This window comes from Schistocerca nitens, chromosome 1, assembly GCF_023898315.1.
Source record: "Schistocerca nitens isolate TAMUIC-IGC-003100 chromosome 1, iqSchNite1.1, whole genome shotgun sequence".
Classification (NCBI taxonomy): Eukaryota; Metazoa; Arthropoda; class Insecta; order Orthoptera; family Acrididae; genus Schistocerca; species Schistocerca nitens.
The window spans coordinates 572,111,851-572,129,181 of record NC_064614.1 but is presented as its reverse complement, the minus strand read 5'-3'; the positions used below and the strand labels follow the sequence as shown (position 1 = coordinate 572,129,181).

The following is a 17,331-nucleotide window of genomic DNA, read 5'->3' as shown; positions in this document are numbered from 1 at the left end:
ACAAGTGGGGCACTTTTGTGGTTCTTCTGTGGGAGGTTCTGGGTTTGAGAGGATGAGGAAGTGGCTCTGGTTATTTGCTTCTGTACCAGGTCGGGAGGGTAGTTGCGGGATGCGAAAGCTGTTGTCAGGTTGTTGGTGTAATGCTTCAGGGATTCCGGACTGGAGCAGATTCGTTTGCCACGAAGACCTAGGCTGTAGGGAAGGGACCGTTTGATGTGGAATGGGTGGCAGCTGTCGTAATGGAGGTACTGTTGCTTGTTGGTGGGTTTGATGTGGACGGACGTGTGAAGCTGGCCATTGGACAGGTGGAGGTCAACATCAAGGAAAGTGGCATGGGATTTGGAGTAGGACCAGGTGAATCTGATGGAACCAAAGGAGTTGAGGTTGGAGAGGAAATTCTGGAGTTCTTCTTCACTGTGAGTCCAGATCATGAAGATGTCATCAATAAATCTGTACCAAACTTTGGGTTGGCAGGCCTGGGTAACCAAGAAGGCTTCCTCTAAGCGACCCATGAACAGGTTGGCGTACGAAGGGGCCATCCTGGTACCCATGGCTGTTCCCTTTAATTGTTGGTATGTCTGGTCTTCAAAAGTGAAGAAGTTGTGGGTCAGGATGAAGCTGGCTAAGGTAATGAGGAAAGAGGTTTTAGGTAGGGTGGCAGGTGATCGGCGTGAAAGGAAGTGCTCCATCGCAGCGAGGCCCTGGACGTGCGGGATATTTGTGTATAAGGAAGTGGCATCAATGGTTACAAGGATGGTTTCTGGGGGTAACGGATTGGGTAAGGATTCCAGGCGTTCAAGGAAGTGGTTGGTGTCTTTGATGAAGGATGGGAGACTGCATGTAATGGGTTGAAGGTGTTGATCTACGTAGGCAGAGATACGTTCTGTGGGGGCTTGGTAACCAGCTACAATGGGGCGGCCGGGATGATTGGGTTTGTGAATTTTAGGAAGAAGGTAGAAGGTATGGGTGCGGGGTGTCGGTGGGGTCAGGAGGTTGATGGAGTCAGGTGAAAGGTTTTGTAGGGGGCCTAAGGTTCTGAGGATTCCTTGAAGCTCCACCTGGACGTCAGGAATGGGATTACCTTGGCAAACTTTGTATGTGGTATTGTCTGAAAGCTGACGCAGTCCCTCAGCCACATACTCCCGACGATCAAGTACCACGGTCGTGGAACCCTTGTCCGCCGGAAGAATGACGATGGACCGGTCAGCCTTCAGATCACGGATAGCCTGGGCTTCAGCAGTGGTGATGTTGGGAGTAGGATTAAGGTTTTTTAAGAAGGATTGAGAGGCAAGGCTGGAAGTCAGAAATTCCTGGAAGGTTTGGAGAGGGTGATTTTGAGGAAGAGGAGGTGGGTCCCGCTGTGACGGAGGACGGAACTGTTCCAGGCAGGGTTCAATTTGGATAGTGTCTTGGGGAGTTGGATCATTAGGGGTAGGATTAGGATCATTTTTCTTCGTGGCAAAGTGATACGTCCAGCAGAGAGTACGAGTGTAGGACAGTAAATCTTTGACGAGGGCTGTTTGGTTGAATCTGGGAGTGGGGCTGAAGGTGAGGCCTTTGGATAGGACAGAGGTTTCGGATTGGGAGAGAGGTTTGGAGGAAAGGTTAACTACTGAATTAGGGTGTTGTGGTACCAGATTGTGTTGATTGGAATTTTGAGGTTTTGGAGGGAGTGGAGCTGGAAGTGGGAGATTGAGTAGATGGGAGAGACTGGGTTTGTGTGCAATGAGAGGAGGTCTCTACACCAGTGCTCAGTAATACAAACTACAGTGCAGTTCAAAGATTGGAGCTCAACTGTGCCAGGGCACAAGGCACCTCAAACTGCGTGGCTGCAGTGATGAATTAGACAGATTCATGAGCTGCATAATTAGGCTATGGTCTTTGTAATAACACTGAATTTTATCATGCACTAAAATAAAATAATTTCTTCAGAAGATATAGTGCAATGCACTCACCACATGCATAGATTATTAAACTGTGTGTTGATGTCTGTACACATGAAATGAAAATAATGGAGATATTCTACTAATTGGCATGTTACCACTTCTCTTTCACACTGTAAGATATAACTTATTGTCTAAGTGTACAGTAATATGAATGTAGACATTGGAACATCAGAGAATGGTGTCATAGCACAGTGAATGAATTACTACATTTTCAGTAGTAACTAATTGGGCCAACTCTAAAGTACAGTCCCTTGTGCAGTTCAGATAGATATAGTTTCGTGGAAGTTTGGCTGAAGTAGCTCTTAAGTAGCTCTTTTTTTTCACCTTCTCTCAGTGTGTAGAGTTCTTTTCTTTTTTCCAGTTTGTCCTCTGTTGCCTTAATCTATGTCCCACAGACAGCTGCCATGCACCCCTGATGTTTTCAATACATTCCCAGAAAGATGCTGTTTTTTTTCCGAAATCACTCTTAGACACATTTCATGTATAAGGGAGTGAAGTTAAAGAGAAGTCTTCTGACTGACCATGTGCTTTCAAAATGTTCTCCATTCAGCAGAGCACAAGATCCGCATCTCGGCTATCAAAGCTGTTGCTAACTGAATAAGTCGTACTGATTGAGTGTAATATCTCTCTGCAGAACATAGATATTTTGGACTTTGTCTCTCCATGAGACTGTGGAAACTCTCTTGAGACTGAAGAGATGAAAATTGTTTTCCTTTGTTGTTACCTCTGAAAGTCTGTCAAAATTGCATTAGAGAGGTACAGCATACTCAAAGCTCAACATTTTCCATTAGTAAACTATTGCTGCAGACACTTTTCCTGAGTCTGGTCATAGCAGCTGTTTTTTTTTTTTTTTTTTTTTTTTTTTTTTTTTTTTTTTTTTTTTTTTTTTTTGCCGTACTGGTGGTGGCCTCCACATTCATTGTGGATACTAAATATGTGAAACTAAGTAGCACTGTCTTTAGAGAATGGATGTTAATTGCAAAGTATGAGTGGATGCAGGTCTGTGTCTTTCATCATTATGTTTCTTTTCTTTGCACTGATAGCAAGATCAAACTCTCTGCAGTCATTTGATAGGCAGTTAATCACATGATAGAGCTGTAGTAAAGTGTGGACTGCCAAAACAGCACAATTAGCTTTCAAGATGTTCATTTACAAGTACTATAGTCACTTTAGTTTTTGATTTAAGGCATACAGCATTGCAAAATCCCTTTACCACAGTTTCTAAAAGAATGCTTCAGAATAAGGGGAAGAATATATCAAAAAACATAGGAGACAGCATGCAGCTTTGTTCGGTATCACACTTCACAGGAAAGACTTATTCCGCTTTTTTGTTAGGATATAATCTCATGGAATAAGATGATAGTATCATACATTTCATCCCTTCATTCATTCGCTCATACATTTATTGTTTTCTGTTGATCCTGTCAAGAAGGAGCACCTTCAGGAAGTGGAATGAGAGAAGATATACGTGAACACAACATAAGGCAATTATAGAATCTTAACCTGTATGTAGCAATAATAATAAAGCATCACTATAACACTTGAAACTTCCTGGAAGATTAAGACCATGTGCCGGACTGAGACTAGAACTTAGGACCTTTGCCTTTGCTGGACAAGTGTTCTACTGACTGAGCTACCCGACCACAACTCACAACCCTTCCTTGCAGTTTAATTCTACCAATACTTCATCTCTTACCTTCCAAACTTCACAGAAGCTCTACTGCAAAACTTGCAAGACTAGCCCTCATGGAAGAAAGGACACTGCGGAGACGCAGCTCAGCCACAAGCTAAGTGATGTTTCCAAAATGAAATTTTAACTCTGAAAGTTTTGCAGGAGAGCTTCTGTGAAGTTTGGAAGGTAGGAGATGAGATACTGGTGGAAGTAAATTTGTCAGGACTGGTCCTGAGTCATACTTGGGCAGCTTAGTTGGTAGAGCACATGACCACCAAAGGCAAAGGTCCTAAGTTTTTGCCTTGGTCTGGCACACAGTTTTAACCTGCTAGGAAGTTTCATACCAGCAAACACTCCACAGTGAAAATTTCATTCTGGGCTACAACTCTTAATGCCATTTACACTTATTCCAAGTAAATTTGCTCAAGTATTTATAAATTAAAAAGATAATGGCTAGGTACTAGCTGAAATCTGGATGTGCATAATAAAACTGGGGGAAAAAAAGGAAAGAAAAGGATGACTAATTGCTTTGCTCTATCATTTATAGATCACATAACAGTTTCTGAGTGCATCCACTTTCCTAATGGAAAGTAACCTGATGATCATATTGATAGGCTAATATTAACTTGCTTACAATGGCATATTTTACAGAAAATAGTTCTGTACATATGTAAATGTAGAATCCTTTGTATAGGACATTACTACATTCCTTACATTTTATATATTTGTTTAGTATTGATGATGAACATGACAGACAGAGGTCACATAAAGATATTAGAGGCACAGTTAATAAGTGGTTCTTTTCTTTGACAAGAGAGAAACTAAGACTGAATGCTAAACTTAAAAATGGAAAACAGTATTGACTGTGTAAATTGCAATCAAAATACCAGTGAATTGTTAATTTTAGTCTCAAATCAGATCTCAATCTGTATAATGCAGGTTCTTTAGTCGTGTATGCAAGAATCAAATTCCTGAAAAAAACTTCAATGCCTATATTACTGACAGGGTAGGATGCACTAATAGCTTGACAAGATTATTTCTTAAATTATTTCAGGGTGTCACAATATGATGACAGTATACTTACATGAACCAGTGTGGGTACCAGTCTTCATACAAGACAATAGCATGTTGAATCATGGTGCATAATTCTTTTTATAATTTATTCTGAAGCTATGAAGAAGAAAACAATGGGCCTACTCTTTGAAAAGTATCGATGTCAGTGACTCCTAGATACTAAGCAATTTCTCAATTTATTATTTATGTGAACACTAGAACACCACTAAATGTCAGTTAGTTTTTTGCTTCCTGAACCTAGATTAACAGATTTTTGTAAAGAAAGGGTGTATGTTTTTAATTTATTTTGAAATCCGCAATTTCTTGCTTTTGTGTTGGAGAGAAGGTTGTTGGAAACTTTTGCACCAGAGTACACACTGAGGAAAAGTCTACAGGAAAATTGTTTTTGCATCTTGTTTGGTGATTGTGTAGATCACAGTTCAGCTGAAACTGGTTTTTATCATTAGCAGCAAAAACCATTAAGGAGTAAATGTATTGAGAATCAAGTGCTTGAATTCCAAGATCCAAAAAAAGGCTTTTGGAAGATGTACAGTCATCCACCTTACTCATATTATTACTGCACACTACTGATGAATGATGATATTATTTACTTTAAGTGCACTGCCCAAGAAGATATATCCATAAGATAACAGGGAGTGAAAACATGCAAAATAACCCAGGTCCCTTGTTTTCGTTTTACATAATTTGAGGTACCTCTTGAACATGCTGAACTAAGTTTCTTGATTAGTTTATCTGTGCCTTTGATAGACTTTTTTTATTATTATCCAGTTGGACCCCAAGGAGCTTTACACAGAGTGTTTGATTTAGTGTTTCACCACCAATGTGTACTATTGGTACACAAACACATACTAATGTGTAATACTTGTATAGTAGGCAACTTTTGTTTGTCACAGTTGCACAATGTGCATCTTTGTGATATAAAGACTTAAACTGTTTGCTGTGAAGCAGCTGTAGATCAGTTCAGCTGTCATCTGTGTTTTCTGTTACGGCTTATTTTGGATTCTTGATTTGTATGCTTGTGTCATTAGCAAAGATTACCATTTTCAGAACAAATTTTAAAATTTTGGGAAGATAATTTAATGGGTTAAGAACAAGAGTGGACCTAGTATGAATCTGCTACTGTAAGTCAGTTTCACGTCGGTGAGACAGTCTGTTGATGAAACCCTCTGCTTACTGTTCCAAATGTAAAACTTCATCCTGCAAGCAGTGCCATTAATGCCATAAGACTATATTTTGCTAGAATATTCTAATACGTACACTCAAAGGCTTTGGAAAGGTCATAAAGTATGCAAATAGGATATTTTTGTATTGTTTTGTTTTGATTAGCTCTACTGGGGCTGCATTCATGAGATCTTCTATTGATTTCTCAGTGACAAAACCTTCTTGGAAGCCAAACTATTAGGCAGTTAACAAGTTCTGCTTAGTGAAATGAGTTAGAATTCTATCATCGGACACCTTCTGAAAAAGTTTTTAAAAGAGTGGGAGGAGTGAAATTGTAATACAATATGGTCTTCTTATTTCGTGTTTTATAGGTGGCTTTTACTATAGCAATTTAAGTATGTCAGCAAATATTCCCCAAGTCAATGAGTAATTACAAAAATAGTTTATGAGTGATTCTGTCAAATCAGCACAGGATTTTAGTATTCTCCTTCAAACTCTGTCATACAGCAGGGTTAATACTTTTTGGTTACTTCAGAGGATTAGGAGGACATCCAGTCTTATGAAACCTACTTATGACTTATTCAAAAGCCTTTAGAACATAAATGACTGCATTAAAAAGATATCTATATTATTTGTGACAATTCTGAGGCTTACAAAGAGAGTTCATGTACACATCTGCATATGGCTCTGGATAGGTGCCAGAGACAAGAGCGTACAAGAGCTTCAAAATGAATTGTACAAAGGAGTAAAATCCCTTGATAGCTGTTGCACTTTCTACACTTTTGATTCTGATTTTAAAGAGTGTGTTCTGTGAAATGTAATCATCTTCCCAAGACAGGCAAATTACACGCAGATGCTAAAGCAAAGCAGTTTCTGCATTGTTTTATGATTTCAGCAGGGATGTTATCTTCACCTGGAGCCTTATTACTATGTACGGATTTGCTAAGTTCCTCTTATGAGTCTATTTCTTCTACAGCTGGCATGGGATGACCTATTCCAACAAGCCTAGGTTGAGATATATGGAGATCCTGAGGTGCTCAGTCATTGGAATCTCCACACTCGGCCTTCCTGATGTAAATGGAACCAGTACAGTCATAGGAATTCCCAAGAGTAGACATACATCTTCCAGCGGCCTTTTGAGATACACCCTAGACTTCCTGTAGAGGTTTACTCTTCATTCCTCCCAGACTTACCTCAAAGCACCTGCATTAAGGACATTGTTCATAACTGCCTGTAGCAGATACAAATGCAATTATTTCTGTCATAGGTATATTCATTGAGTGTGGGCTGCCTCCCACTAGTACAGATACCATCTAGGTCTTCACTAATAACCCTCAGCTGGGTTCCTTATCAGATGTTGCTCATTGGGTAAATGTGACCTGGGACTCAAATGGACTGTTGTAAGATACATACTTGGTTGTAGACCATTCTTCCTTCGCAGCATCTTTAAACTTGTGGTCTCTTTCTGAAAACTGTTTAATTAAGTTGAGAAATGATAGATGCAACACCGTGTGTTTTATGTTAACCTATTGGCATATTTATTCTGACTTAAATCACCACTAAGTGATGACAAATTTTTTATAATTAGCAGTATGTTATTTATCATTCTTGTCTGTTCTGATCAGTCCATCAGTCCAGTTTCTGTCAAACCAATGTTACTAGTGAACCAAGGTAAGTTATCTCATATCTTGATATCACGCAGTGGTATAATAATGAAGTGGTAGCATTAGAGCAAGTCCATTACTAATGCCTGTCTTCATATCTCTTTCACAGATGACAGATTGAGTGTCCATTGACTTTATATATAACAATGTCCATATTATCACCCTTTCTTCGAAGTTCATGAGCCATTGACTGTGTGCGTAATTGTTTCTCACACAAAAGCTGACAAGGGGGAAACAACACAGAAGAGCACTCAAGCTCATATATGTCTGATGATACATAAATTATTAGGAAGTTTTGAAATGAGTGACACTGAAATGTTAGTTCAAAAAATTCTGCCTGCATATTTCAACATAGAAACATTAAATGGTAAACTTTTATGCACAATCGTGGCTCCTGACAGAGAGATGTTAGCAGTGTACTAGCTAGACCCATACTGGCGATTCCCTGTCTGAAGTGGTATTTAAAGACTGGTATATGAATATTATCTGAATTTAGTAACTATATTTCATTTTATAACACCATAAGGGTCATATTTAGTAATGGTGTTGATCTAATGAGTCCAACGATTTGGTTTAACTATATGATAGATAATTAGGAAGTTCATTGTTCTATTTGATTGATACACTTTACATCTATTGGTGGATTACCTATTTTCATATAAAATTTCCAGCTTCATAATTTTCTTAATTTAGTCACATTGTTAATTTGTGCCATATTTAGATAAAAAATTCTTTGATTCAGGAAAATTAGGGTTACAAAAGGAAAGCATAAACAATGGGAATTAAACAAATTGAAGGGCTTAAATGATGAAAGTATTTTTGGTTAGGCAAAACTAATTATGGATTTTTCTTAAATTAATGAGTTTTTGGAAAAGATAAACTAGTTATGGGAAAGAAGGAAATTAGACAGCTCTGTCTACTGTTTACTGAGTTAGGTCCTTTAGTCTACTGAGTCTGTCTACTGATTTAGGTCTTTTAGTGAATAAAGTGTTTTTAATTCACAGTATTTTGATGATTACATGATAATGGGACAACTTAATTTACTGATTTCTCTTAATTAACAAGGCTTTACACAAACCTAAATACACCATTAGAGTTAGCAGTTTAAAAATTACAACATGAATAATAAAGTTACATAATATATTGTACAAATAGTAATTTGGCATTATTGGGTGTACTTGGCATATGCATTGCATGTTTAGTTGGATATAATTGAAAGGTTATGTAAAAAAATAGTTACTGGTATTTAAAGAGCATAAAGGTAGCAAATGGAGCAATATCTTTACCAGTAGATTGTAATGCACTGTATATTTTTTCATGACTAAGATATTTTTGACATTGTCTCTCTGTCTTCAGAAACTAATTATCATATTGACATTTTGAATTTACAGGTTGAGGAGCGGGTATCAAAGCTGCAGAGAGCATGTACTGTCCACACTAAAGGTTTTAAAGATTCCATGTGTGGAAAGGGCATAGATCGTCATTTATTTTGCCTTTATGTCTTATCCAAGTATTTTCAAACTGACTCACCATTTCTGAATGAAGCACTTGGAGAACCATGGCGTCTTTCAACATCGCAAACACCTCACACCCAGATAGCAAAAGTTGATCCAAGGAAAAATCCAAAGGCTATCACACCAGCTGGTGGATTTGGTCCAACTCATAAAGATGGATATGGAGTCTCATATATTATTGCTGGAGAAGACGTAATATTTTTCCACATTTCCAGCAATCACAGCTCTTCCCAGACAGTATGTGATACGTATATGTATTTTTAATGTTTATTTTTATATCAGTATTGAATTAAATCTGAATGAAAAGAAAGTAACAGTGGAAGAAGGGATATTGACAGACACACAAAAACTGTTAAACCTTTAGCCTTAAGAGCTTTTAGATAGTTCCTTAATTACAAAAAGGGGAATGTAGTGAAGGAAAAATATTAGGGTAATGCATGAGAAGTCCTTACAAATCATGTGTCTGGGGACATTAAAGTTGCCAAGTCAAATTTAAGAGTAACACTTACGACAGGAAGGGCTGTCAGAGACTAGCCAGACCCATATTTCATACTACTGACACCCCTGGGCAAAAAACTCTCTGCTGTCCCTCCCCCAACTTTAAACACAGATATTTATTAAAGTTTTCCTAACATGTGGGTGTGTTTTTTGTTTGTGTAATACTTAACTATGAGTTGCAAACCAAAAATTGTGCTTTTATAAAAATTGCAAGTAGAAAAACTTAATAAAGTGTCATAGAACAGATATAAATGCAAACACTATAATCGTGCTTTTATTAAAATTAAATATAAACTATAAAAACAACAAATATTACATTTAGGAAGGTACCAGGGGGCGAAACACTGATTATTGAAATAACAAGGTTTTTTTTCTTGTCCTGTCATTTCTAAACAAGTTTATGATTTCCTCATAATCCAGTTTCACTGTCAGGTCAGAGGACACCAAGGTAACTAAGAAGATACTATTTCTGTAGTGCCCTTAAATAATTATTTATATATCTTACAGCAGAAAATAATTTTTCTGTTGAGCAATTGGAAGCAGAAGTACTCAAGTATATTTTAAGAGCTCTGTTCAAATCTGAATAAACATTTTCTAAGCTGCTACCTTTTAGCATTAGCATTACTTGATCTGTGACTTTCATGTATTGCGTCTTCCTTGAAATATATTTGTTCAGCTTGAAGTTATAACAGTGCACAGTCGTGGAAGAGTGTGTGACTCAGTTTTGTTCTTTACATCAGAGCTGTAGCTTTTGAAGTGCAAACACTCAGGTATAAATGCTGAGACCTCAATATTTGAACTGTAGATGCCATGATGATGCTTCCTGGATTTAAAGTGGAGTTAGCTTCTTCACATCTGACCAAAACCTAAATGGTTCACTGAAGTCCTTAAAAGAAAAAGAACAAAAACCTAAATGGTTAACTAAAGCCCTTAAAAGAAGAAACACTCTTATCCATTTCTTCAGTCAAAATAAAGGATATCTGCATATCATCTGACTCATTAGCTTTTTCAATGTCTGAATCAGATTCGTCAATTCATCAAATAGTGGAGATGTTTAATTGCAGACAAGCCCAATAAGCAGACTGCTATACAAGTAAGCTTTTGGCCCAAAGGCCTTCTTCTGAATTAGACCACATACACACACATATTCATGCAAATACAGCTCTCACATACCCGACCATTGTCTCTGGTTGCCGAGGACAGATGGAGACAGTGGGCACATGTGTGTGCTTGAGCTTTGTCTCTCTCTCTGTGTGTGTGTGTGTGTGTGTGTGTGTGTGTGTGTGTGTGTGTGTGTGTGTGTATGTGTGTGTATGTTGTCCAAGTCAGAAGAAGAAAACCTTTTGGCTGAAAGCTTAATTGTTTAGCAATCTTTTTGTTATGCCTGTTTGTAAATCAGCATCTTCACTATATGGTGAGTAGCAGTCTGTCCTTTTCATAATACTGGCACTTGTCCAGCTTGGATTTTCCATTTTTTGATTCAGATTCATGAAAGAATTTTTTGTTTTACATATTGCATTTCTTATCCTGATGAACTTCATTTTGTAGATTTTTAGCACCATTTTCTTCAAAACTTCATATCCTGTTCTCATTTCTTGCAAGAAACCAACTAAGGAACTGTACAACTTGTGAACAGTGGCTGTTTTCACTTCTACTGCTTACTTGCAACTCTGAATCTTTCTGTAATTGAATCCAAAATTACATTAATAAAAGATGTCTCAAAACTACACAATTTCTTCATTATGCATCTAGCTTCATATTCCAACAAAAAATTTTCACATACATTCCCCATGACTGACAACAGTGCTCTGATGATTGCCTCGCCATCTTTGTTCAACCTTCTTCTCTAGTATACAATCGGGTTATCAAGAGGGATATAACAGTCAAGTTGTCTTACTGAAAAATGTGCAGATGTACTCCAATGATTCCAGTGCTGACTAGAACCACTGAAAAAAATTAAATGTTCCTTATAGAAGAGGGAGTGAGAGAGAGAGAGAGAGAGAGAGAGAGAGAGGGAAGGAGAAGTTGCAAATGTAAGGAGAGACAGCTTGAATTCCAGCTTGCAAGCCAGGGTAAATACCTGACATATTTGGTGCATTGTTGTAACTCTGTCCTTTACAGTTCCTTATATCCAATCCATGCCAACTGGAGTTCTGCATCTGCTAGGTCCTGGCCACCGTGTCCTGCATTGGATATAAATTCAACAAATCATTCTTCTGCTAATCCCAGTTTATTGACATAAATGCAAGACACAGCTTAACTGACGCCTGTGTGCAATATCAGGATTTCCATCAATAAGACTGAAAAGTATTTAGCTGCAATAGTTTCTGCCATTATTTCTTCCACTGTCCTCTTCAACAAGATTCTGATTACTCCCTTATACATAGCAAAAGACAAGTATGATGTTTCTCCCTTTCAGAATCATTGTATTGTGACATGTGGCTAGCAAGAAATTGATCAAATTCAGTAATAAGTTCCATGCACATATAAAAGTTACAGTTGTGAACACTTCCAAGCAGTTCATCACCTCCACAGAATGATAGTCCTCAAGAATAGAGTTTCTTCACAAGAGCAATAACTCCTTGTAACACATTACGCTAATATTGTACTTCATTTTCAAGTCCTGTAAATAATTTTTCATCTATCCTGGTCAGAGCTGAGCTTCAGTTCTTAAAACTTAAACCACACTATTGGTGCCTCAACCCGTTCTTGTGGGCTGCAATTACTTCTGGATGCTTCCAGCCTTAGCAACCACAAGCTCTTCCCAAGTGTTTGCATATGTTGCACAAAATGATGTTTCCTGACTTTCTGAATACACTAAATAATCTCTATCAATAATTTCATTATTTGCCAGTCTTTTCCAGAAAAAAAAATTCGTTTATTTCATCCCATTCATTGCAATGAAGTCCCGGATTTTATCAGTCACCCCCCTCCACCCCATCCCCTCCTCTGCTCCCAAAAGTGATCAGCATTGAGTGTTCCTCAACAAAGATGGGTGTTCCATTTTTCACTTCTGTCTGGTTGAAGTGTGTTTCCTTCACCTTTTGGTTTATTTGGGGTAAGTGTTTCTTCCTGGTCTTCTACAATTACACTTGGGAAAAGTGTTTCTTCTCTACCGAATTCTTTGAGGATTTCATAAAAGCATCAAGGTGGGGAAGCTTCTTCAGTGGTTCTTCTTCTCATTTTCTTTTTTCTTTTGTCAGAGATCAATACCGAGCCCCACTTAGTAGCGTTCTTCTGGTCATTTACTTCAGTGATTATCACAATATTGCAAAGCAGCATGCATTAATGAGGGTGTAAGAATAACATTAAAAGTCACTTGCAATTTGACTTAATGAACTAAAGCAAACTGTATTCAGTCATCTGCATGAAAGTCATGCAGAGTGTGTCTGCTACTCTCCACTATTACAGATCCATGTACAAAAACCTGATGATAAATTAATTTGTCATTTGACTCACAGAAGTTTAAAAAAATCTGTTTGTAAAATGAAGTTTCAAAAGTTTTTTTTTTAATAGGGAAACTGCATACATGAGCAAAATTAATGAAATCACTGTGGTGTGGATGTACCTTAACACCATTTTAACAATATTGTCACATAACTATCAATTAAAACTGAAACGTGTAGGAACACTCTGTCATAAGTTATAAAAAGAGCTGTTTTTTATCTTTACTAATGGTAATAAAATGACACTACATTAACACACTCTGCATGTGTGTCAACTAACATTCCCTGATGAGAGGGAGATTTAGATTTTAGGAATGTGTGTGTGGTGTGAAACCTAATCAGTACTGCCAGTGTGGATTGCTTCACTTTCGTCTTTTAACAGCAGATTTAAATTTTAGGAACATATTTGATACCTTTAATTTGTAAACAATTTTCGACAACTGTTGCCGCTCCCTATAACTTGCCACCTTAGTCAGTTGCTCTATTCCCCTCCTGCCCCCCCCCCCCCCTTCCCCATATATGGCCCTGAAAGTAGAATATTGGTGACAATGAAATCATTAGACAGTGGAGTGAAGACATTAAATTTAGCAAGGAAATGGGGAAAAATTGCCTGAGGTACTATAGAAGGAAGTACCTTAATATTCATGATTTTGAAGAATCAGAGGAAATATAAACTGTGATTATATGGTGCGGATTTGAACCCGCATTAAGTACAAGTATAGATTTAGACCAATATCTTTCCTGACTACCTTGGTTACTATTTATTTAGAAGAAAGACTAGAAGGAGTAGCTGGGGAGAAGCAATAAAATAGTGAAACTGAAAAGAACTAGACAGAAAATATTTAAAAGGGAGATAAATACTGATAAAATAAAACAAAAAAAGGCAAGACATAGAAAGTAAGAAGCACAATAAAATGAGCAAATCGTGGTGCATGGCCAGGGAAACAAAGCTGGCTTACCCCTTGTAACCGTCAGTATTTAATGTAAGCTGTTGTTTCCCTGTATACTTCTTGTCTCTCAATGTATCTACAAAAAAAGTACAGTAAAATGAGCATATCATGGTGCATAGCCAGGGAGCAAAACTGGCTCCCCCCTTGTAACAGTCAGTGTTTAATTTAAGTTGTTGTTTCCGTTTATGTGTTTTGTCTCTCAGTGTATCTACAAATATCGGCCTCCAGTAATTTTACTTCCATAATTTTTCCATTTTTTCTCTTTGCCCATGTTCTCCAGTTTTTTGTATTCCCTTCCATGTGCTACATTTCTGTTGGCACCGTGTGAATCTATCTGAGTTTTTCATCTTTCATTTACTGACAGCTGGCAGATCCTTTTTAGTATTGCACAATTTGAATCTTGTTAATTAATCTCTTAACTGAGCTCTCATTTTTGTGTATATTAAACATCTTCTAGTTCATAAGACAGAGCAGTTTTCCCAACTTATGCCGGTGTTGCATCTTATGTTTCCTTTTCTCAATTTCCTATTTTCTTTCATGTGAAAAGAGGGACTTTTTGAGATACCTGAAAGATGATATTCAACTTTTTATTTGTATCTGTTAACAATTCTCCAGTTTTTCTTGCTTTAACAATTTGTAAGAAAACAATCCAAGTCTGTTGCAAATATTGTTAACATTGTATCTGTATTTCATTTTCAGTAGCATAAAGTGTAATATTATATAATGGTGTGATAATATTCAGTTTTCAAGTGATGTATTTTCCATTTTAGGATTCTAAAAGGTTTGCTGCAGCAATTCAGACATCAATGAATGACATGAAAAACTTATTCCTAGAGTGGAAGGAAAGAGAGAAAAAAGTAAAGGGTTGATCCAAAAGAGCACCCAAGTTCAGTTAATCCTGAATGAAGTTGTACCTCAGTTTATATCATCACATGTAATATTCTTCAATCCAGGATATTCCTTTAAAACAAATGCCATCTGTAGTTTATCAGTGTCCATGTGCTCAACATCTGTCACTGTTTTTATATACAATGGTTTCTGTTTGTGTAAATCAACAGTAGCAACATGGAAAAGTAAATGGACAAGTTTCAGCTCTTCATTATGGATATTACTTATAAAAGAAGACTGAATTTTTGAAAGTTTGAAGTTGATAAATCAGCTTTATTACTGTATTTCCAGTGCATAATATTATTTGTGTATGTTTAAAGTTATTATCACTGTGTGGCAATGAATTAAATTAAGAAATGGTGCCAGAAAATTATAATGTGTTCATAGTCAAGATGGCTTGAAGGTCATTGTTTGTAGTAAACAGTATGTGTGGAGAGCGCATAGTAATGTATGTGTTAGTTGTCTGCACTGTGAATGGAACATTATAGTTGCTAGCATTTGGCTTTGGGTGAATATTAATGTGATTCAAAAGGAAGATACCTCAGTTTAATTATATATGTATGTATCATTATAAAGTTTCATGTAAGAAAGTAATTGTTGATGTTTGTCTTTTGTAAGTGTGATTTATACACAGTGACCACATTTTTTAAGACTGAAGTGTAACACATCTACACTGTCTTTAGTTTGTAATATAAGAAAACTAAACTGACCAAAGACTTTCTTTAAAAAAAGTTTTATTTTACCCATATTGTTCATTGTTAAACCAAACAGATATCTTATCATTTCATGCGTCAGAAAGAAGTTTGTTATACATAATAAAATATTGCAATTTTATGTATGTTGTTGAAGTTTCTGATCTCTATAATCAGTGTCAAAAGTACAACATGCAAACATTTTTGAAACCTTAATTACAAAGATCTCAGAATAATATAAAACATAGTCTCATAAATAAAGAATGCACCATTTTTATTTCAGAAAGAAATGCACAGATTTCCAATTTTGCTTCACAAAACAGTTTCTGAGTAAATTAGCCCTTTTTTTAAAAAAAACAATAGTGTTTTTCTTAAAGTATTAAATTCTTGAGAGAATTTAGGGCTTCTGCTGAACATCACTGACTTGATTAAAAATGCTCAACTTTGACTTTGAGAATGTTTATACCTAATATGTAGGGAGAAACATCTTACACCATGTAGGGAAGAAGAAAACAATATCTGCACAATGTTCACAAGCTGCAAGAGTGTTCACATTTCAATCATTCATACACACTGTAATGACAACTTAATTGGCATATTAACACAGTTGAAAATGCAGTATTTGTACTTCAGGCTCTGATACAATTTATATAACATCAAAATATATTGTAATGGTAGAAGTGCAATAAATTAATTCTCTTTGGTCTTGCTTTAGGAGCACAAGTAGTTTTTGCTTCTTCTTGCTTAAAGTCTGTTGTACTTTACATGGTCTAAAAATCCTGTCACTGAATAGCAGCAGTGATTTAATAAGGATGTCATTGTGGATTTATAAGACAGTGCAGATGAGGAAATAAATTTTATTTAATGTGGCTGACCATTGCATATTTATGTAACACTATTTGTAGTGGAAATTTTAAAGGCTGATGTCTAGGGTGACAATATTGTTCCAAAACTGTATCTGTAATTGAAACATAAATTTGGAATATTAATTACATTTCAATAATAATTTCAGAGTAACATATAAAGAAAGTCTAAGGACAAAGAAATGTGATCACAAATTTGCTTTATGGAGTTCCACAGAAACACACACTCTTCTTCCGTAGCTCTAAAACTGGCTGATAACCTAGTGTTTTACTGTAATGACCATGAATCCTGTTTCTCAGGATTCCCTTAGGAGTTTAATACATTTGGCTAGCCTTGTTAATGACTGTTTTTCAGTTAAAATTTCTGTGAGACACATTTGCATGAGGATGTATCAAAAAATAACCAAAATTATTTATTTAGTGGAAAGTACTGCTCACCTTTATTCAAATTCCATGACAGACCTTCAAAGTAATCTCCCTCATACACAATACAACAATTCCAGTCTCAGTCCATTGTTCAAAACACTCCCTGAATCTCCTTTTTGATAGTCTGTTGAGCATACCCAAAATTTGATTGTTTAGCTCTCTATCAGTCTGAAAATAACAACCCTGAAGCTCTTTTTTCAGTGCAGGAAACAGGTGGAAGTCACACAGTGCTATGTCCAGTGAATAAGGTGGATGTGGCATCACCATAATGCCTAATTCAGTTATTGTTTCTCAAGTCTTGATGGTGCAATGAGCCAGTGCATTATTCTGATGAAGGATTCACTCTCTTTGAGCAACACTTTTGCTCCATGATGGCCACTTCAATGTGTCACAATAGTGATTTGCAATAGCAGTATTTTTCTCATCCACCAAATGATCATGCACAATGCCTTGCTTATCAAAGAAGACAAGATGCAGGACTTTTGCTGCACTTGGTTGAACTTTGGCCTTTTTAGGACTTGGGCTTGAAGGATGTTT

The 17,331-nt window shown here is 36.7% G+C and overlaps 1 protein-coding gene across 1 annotated transcript in view; it reads left to right on the top strand.

Annotated features, from left to right (window-relative positions):
* Positions 1–15,647, top strand: part of LOC126254994 (carnitine O-palmitoyltransferase 1, liver isoform-like) — a 222,565-nt gene extending 206,918 nt beyond the window's left edge. Inside the window, exons 15-16 of the mRNA XM_049955356.1 lie at positions 8,909–9,268; positions 14,696–15,647. Coding sequence (XP_049811313.1) covers positions 8,909–9,268; positions 14,696–14,794 — 459 coding nt within the window. The 3' untranslated portion in view covers positions 14,795–15,647. The remainder of the gene's footprint in view (positions 1–8,908; positions 9,269–14,695) is intronic.
* Positions 15,648–17,331: the final 1,684 nt, after the last annotated feature.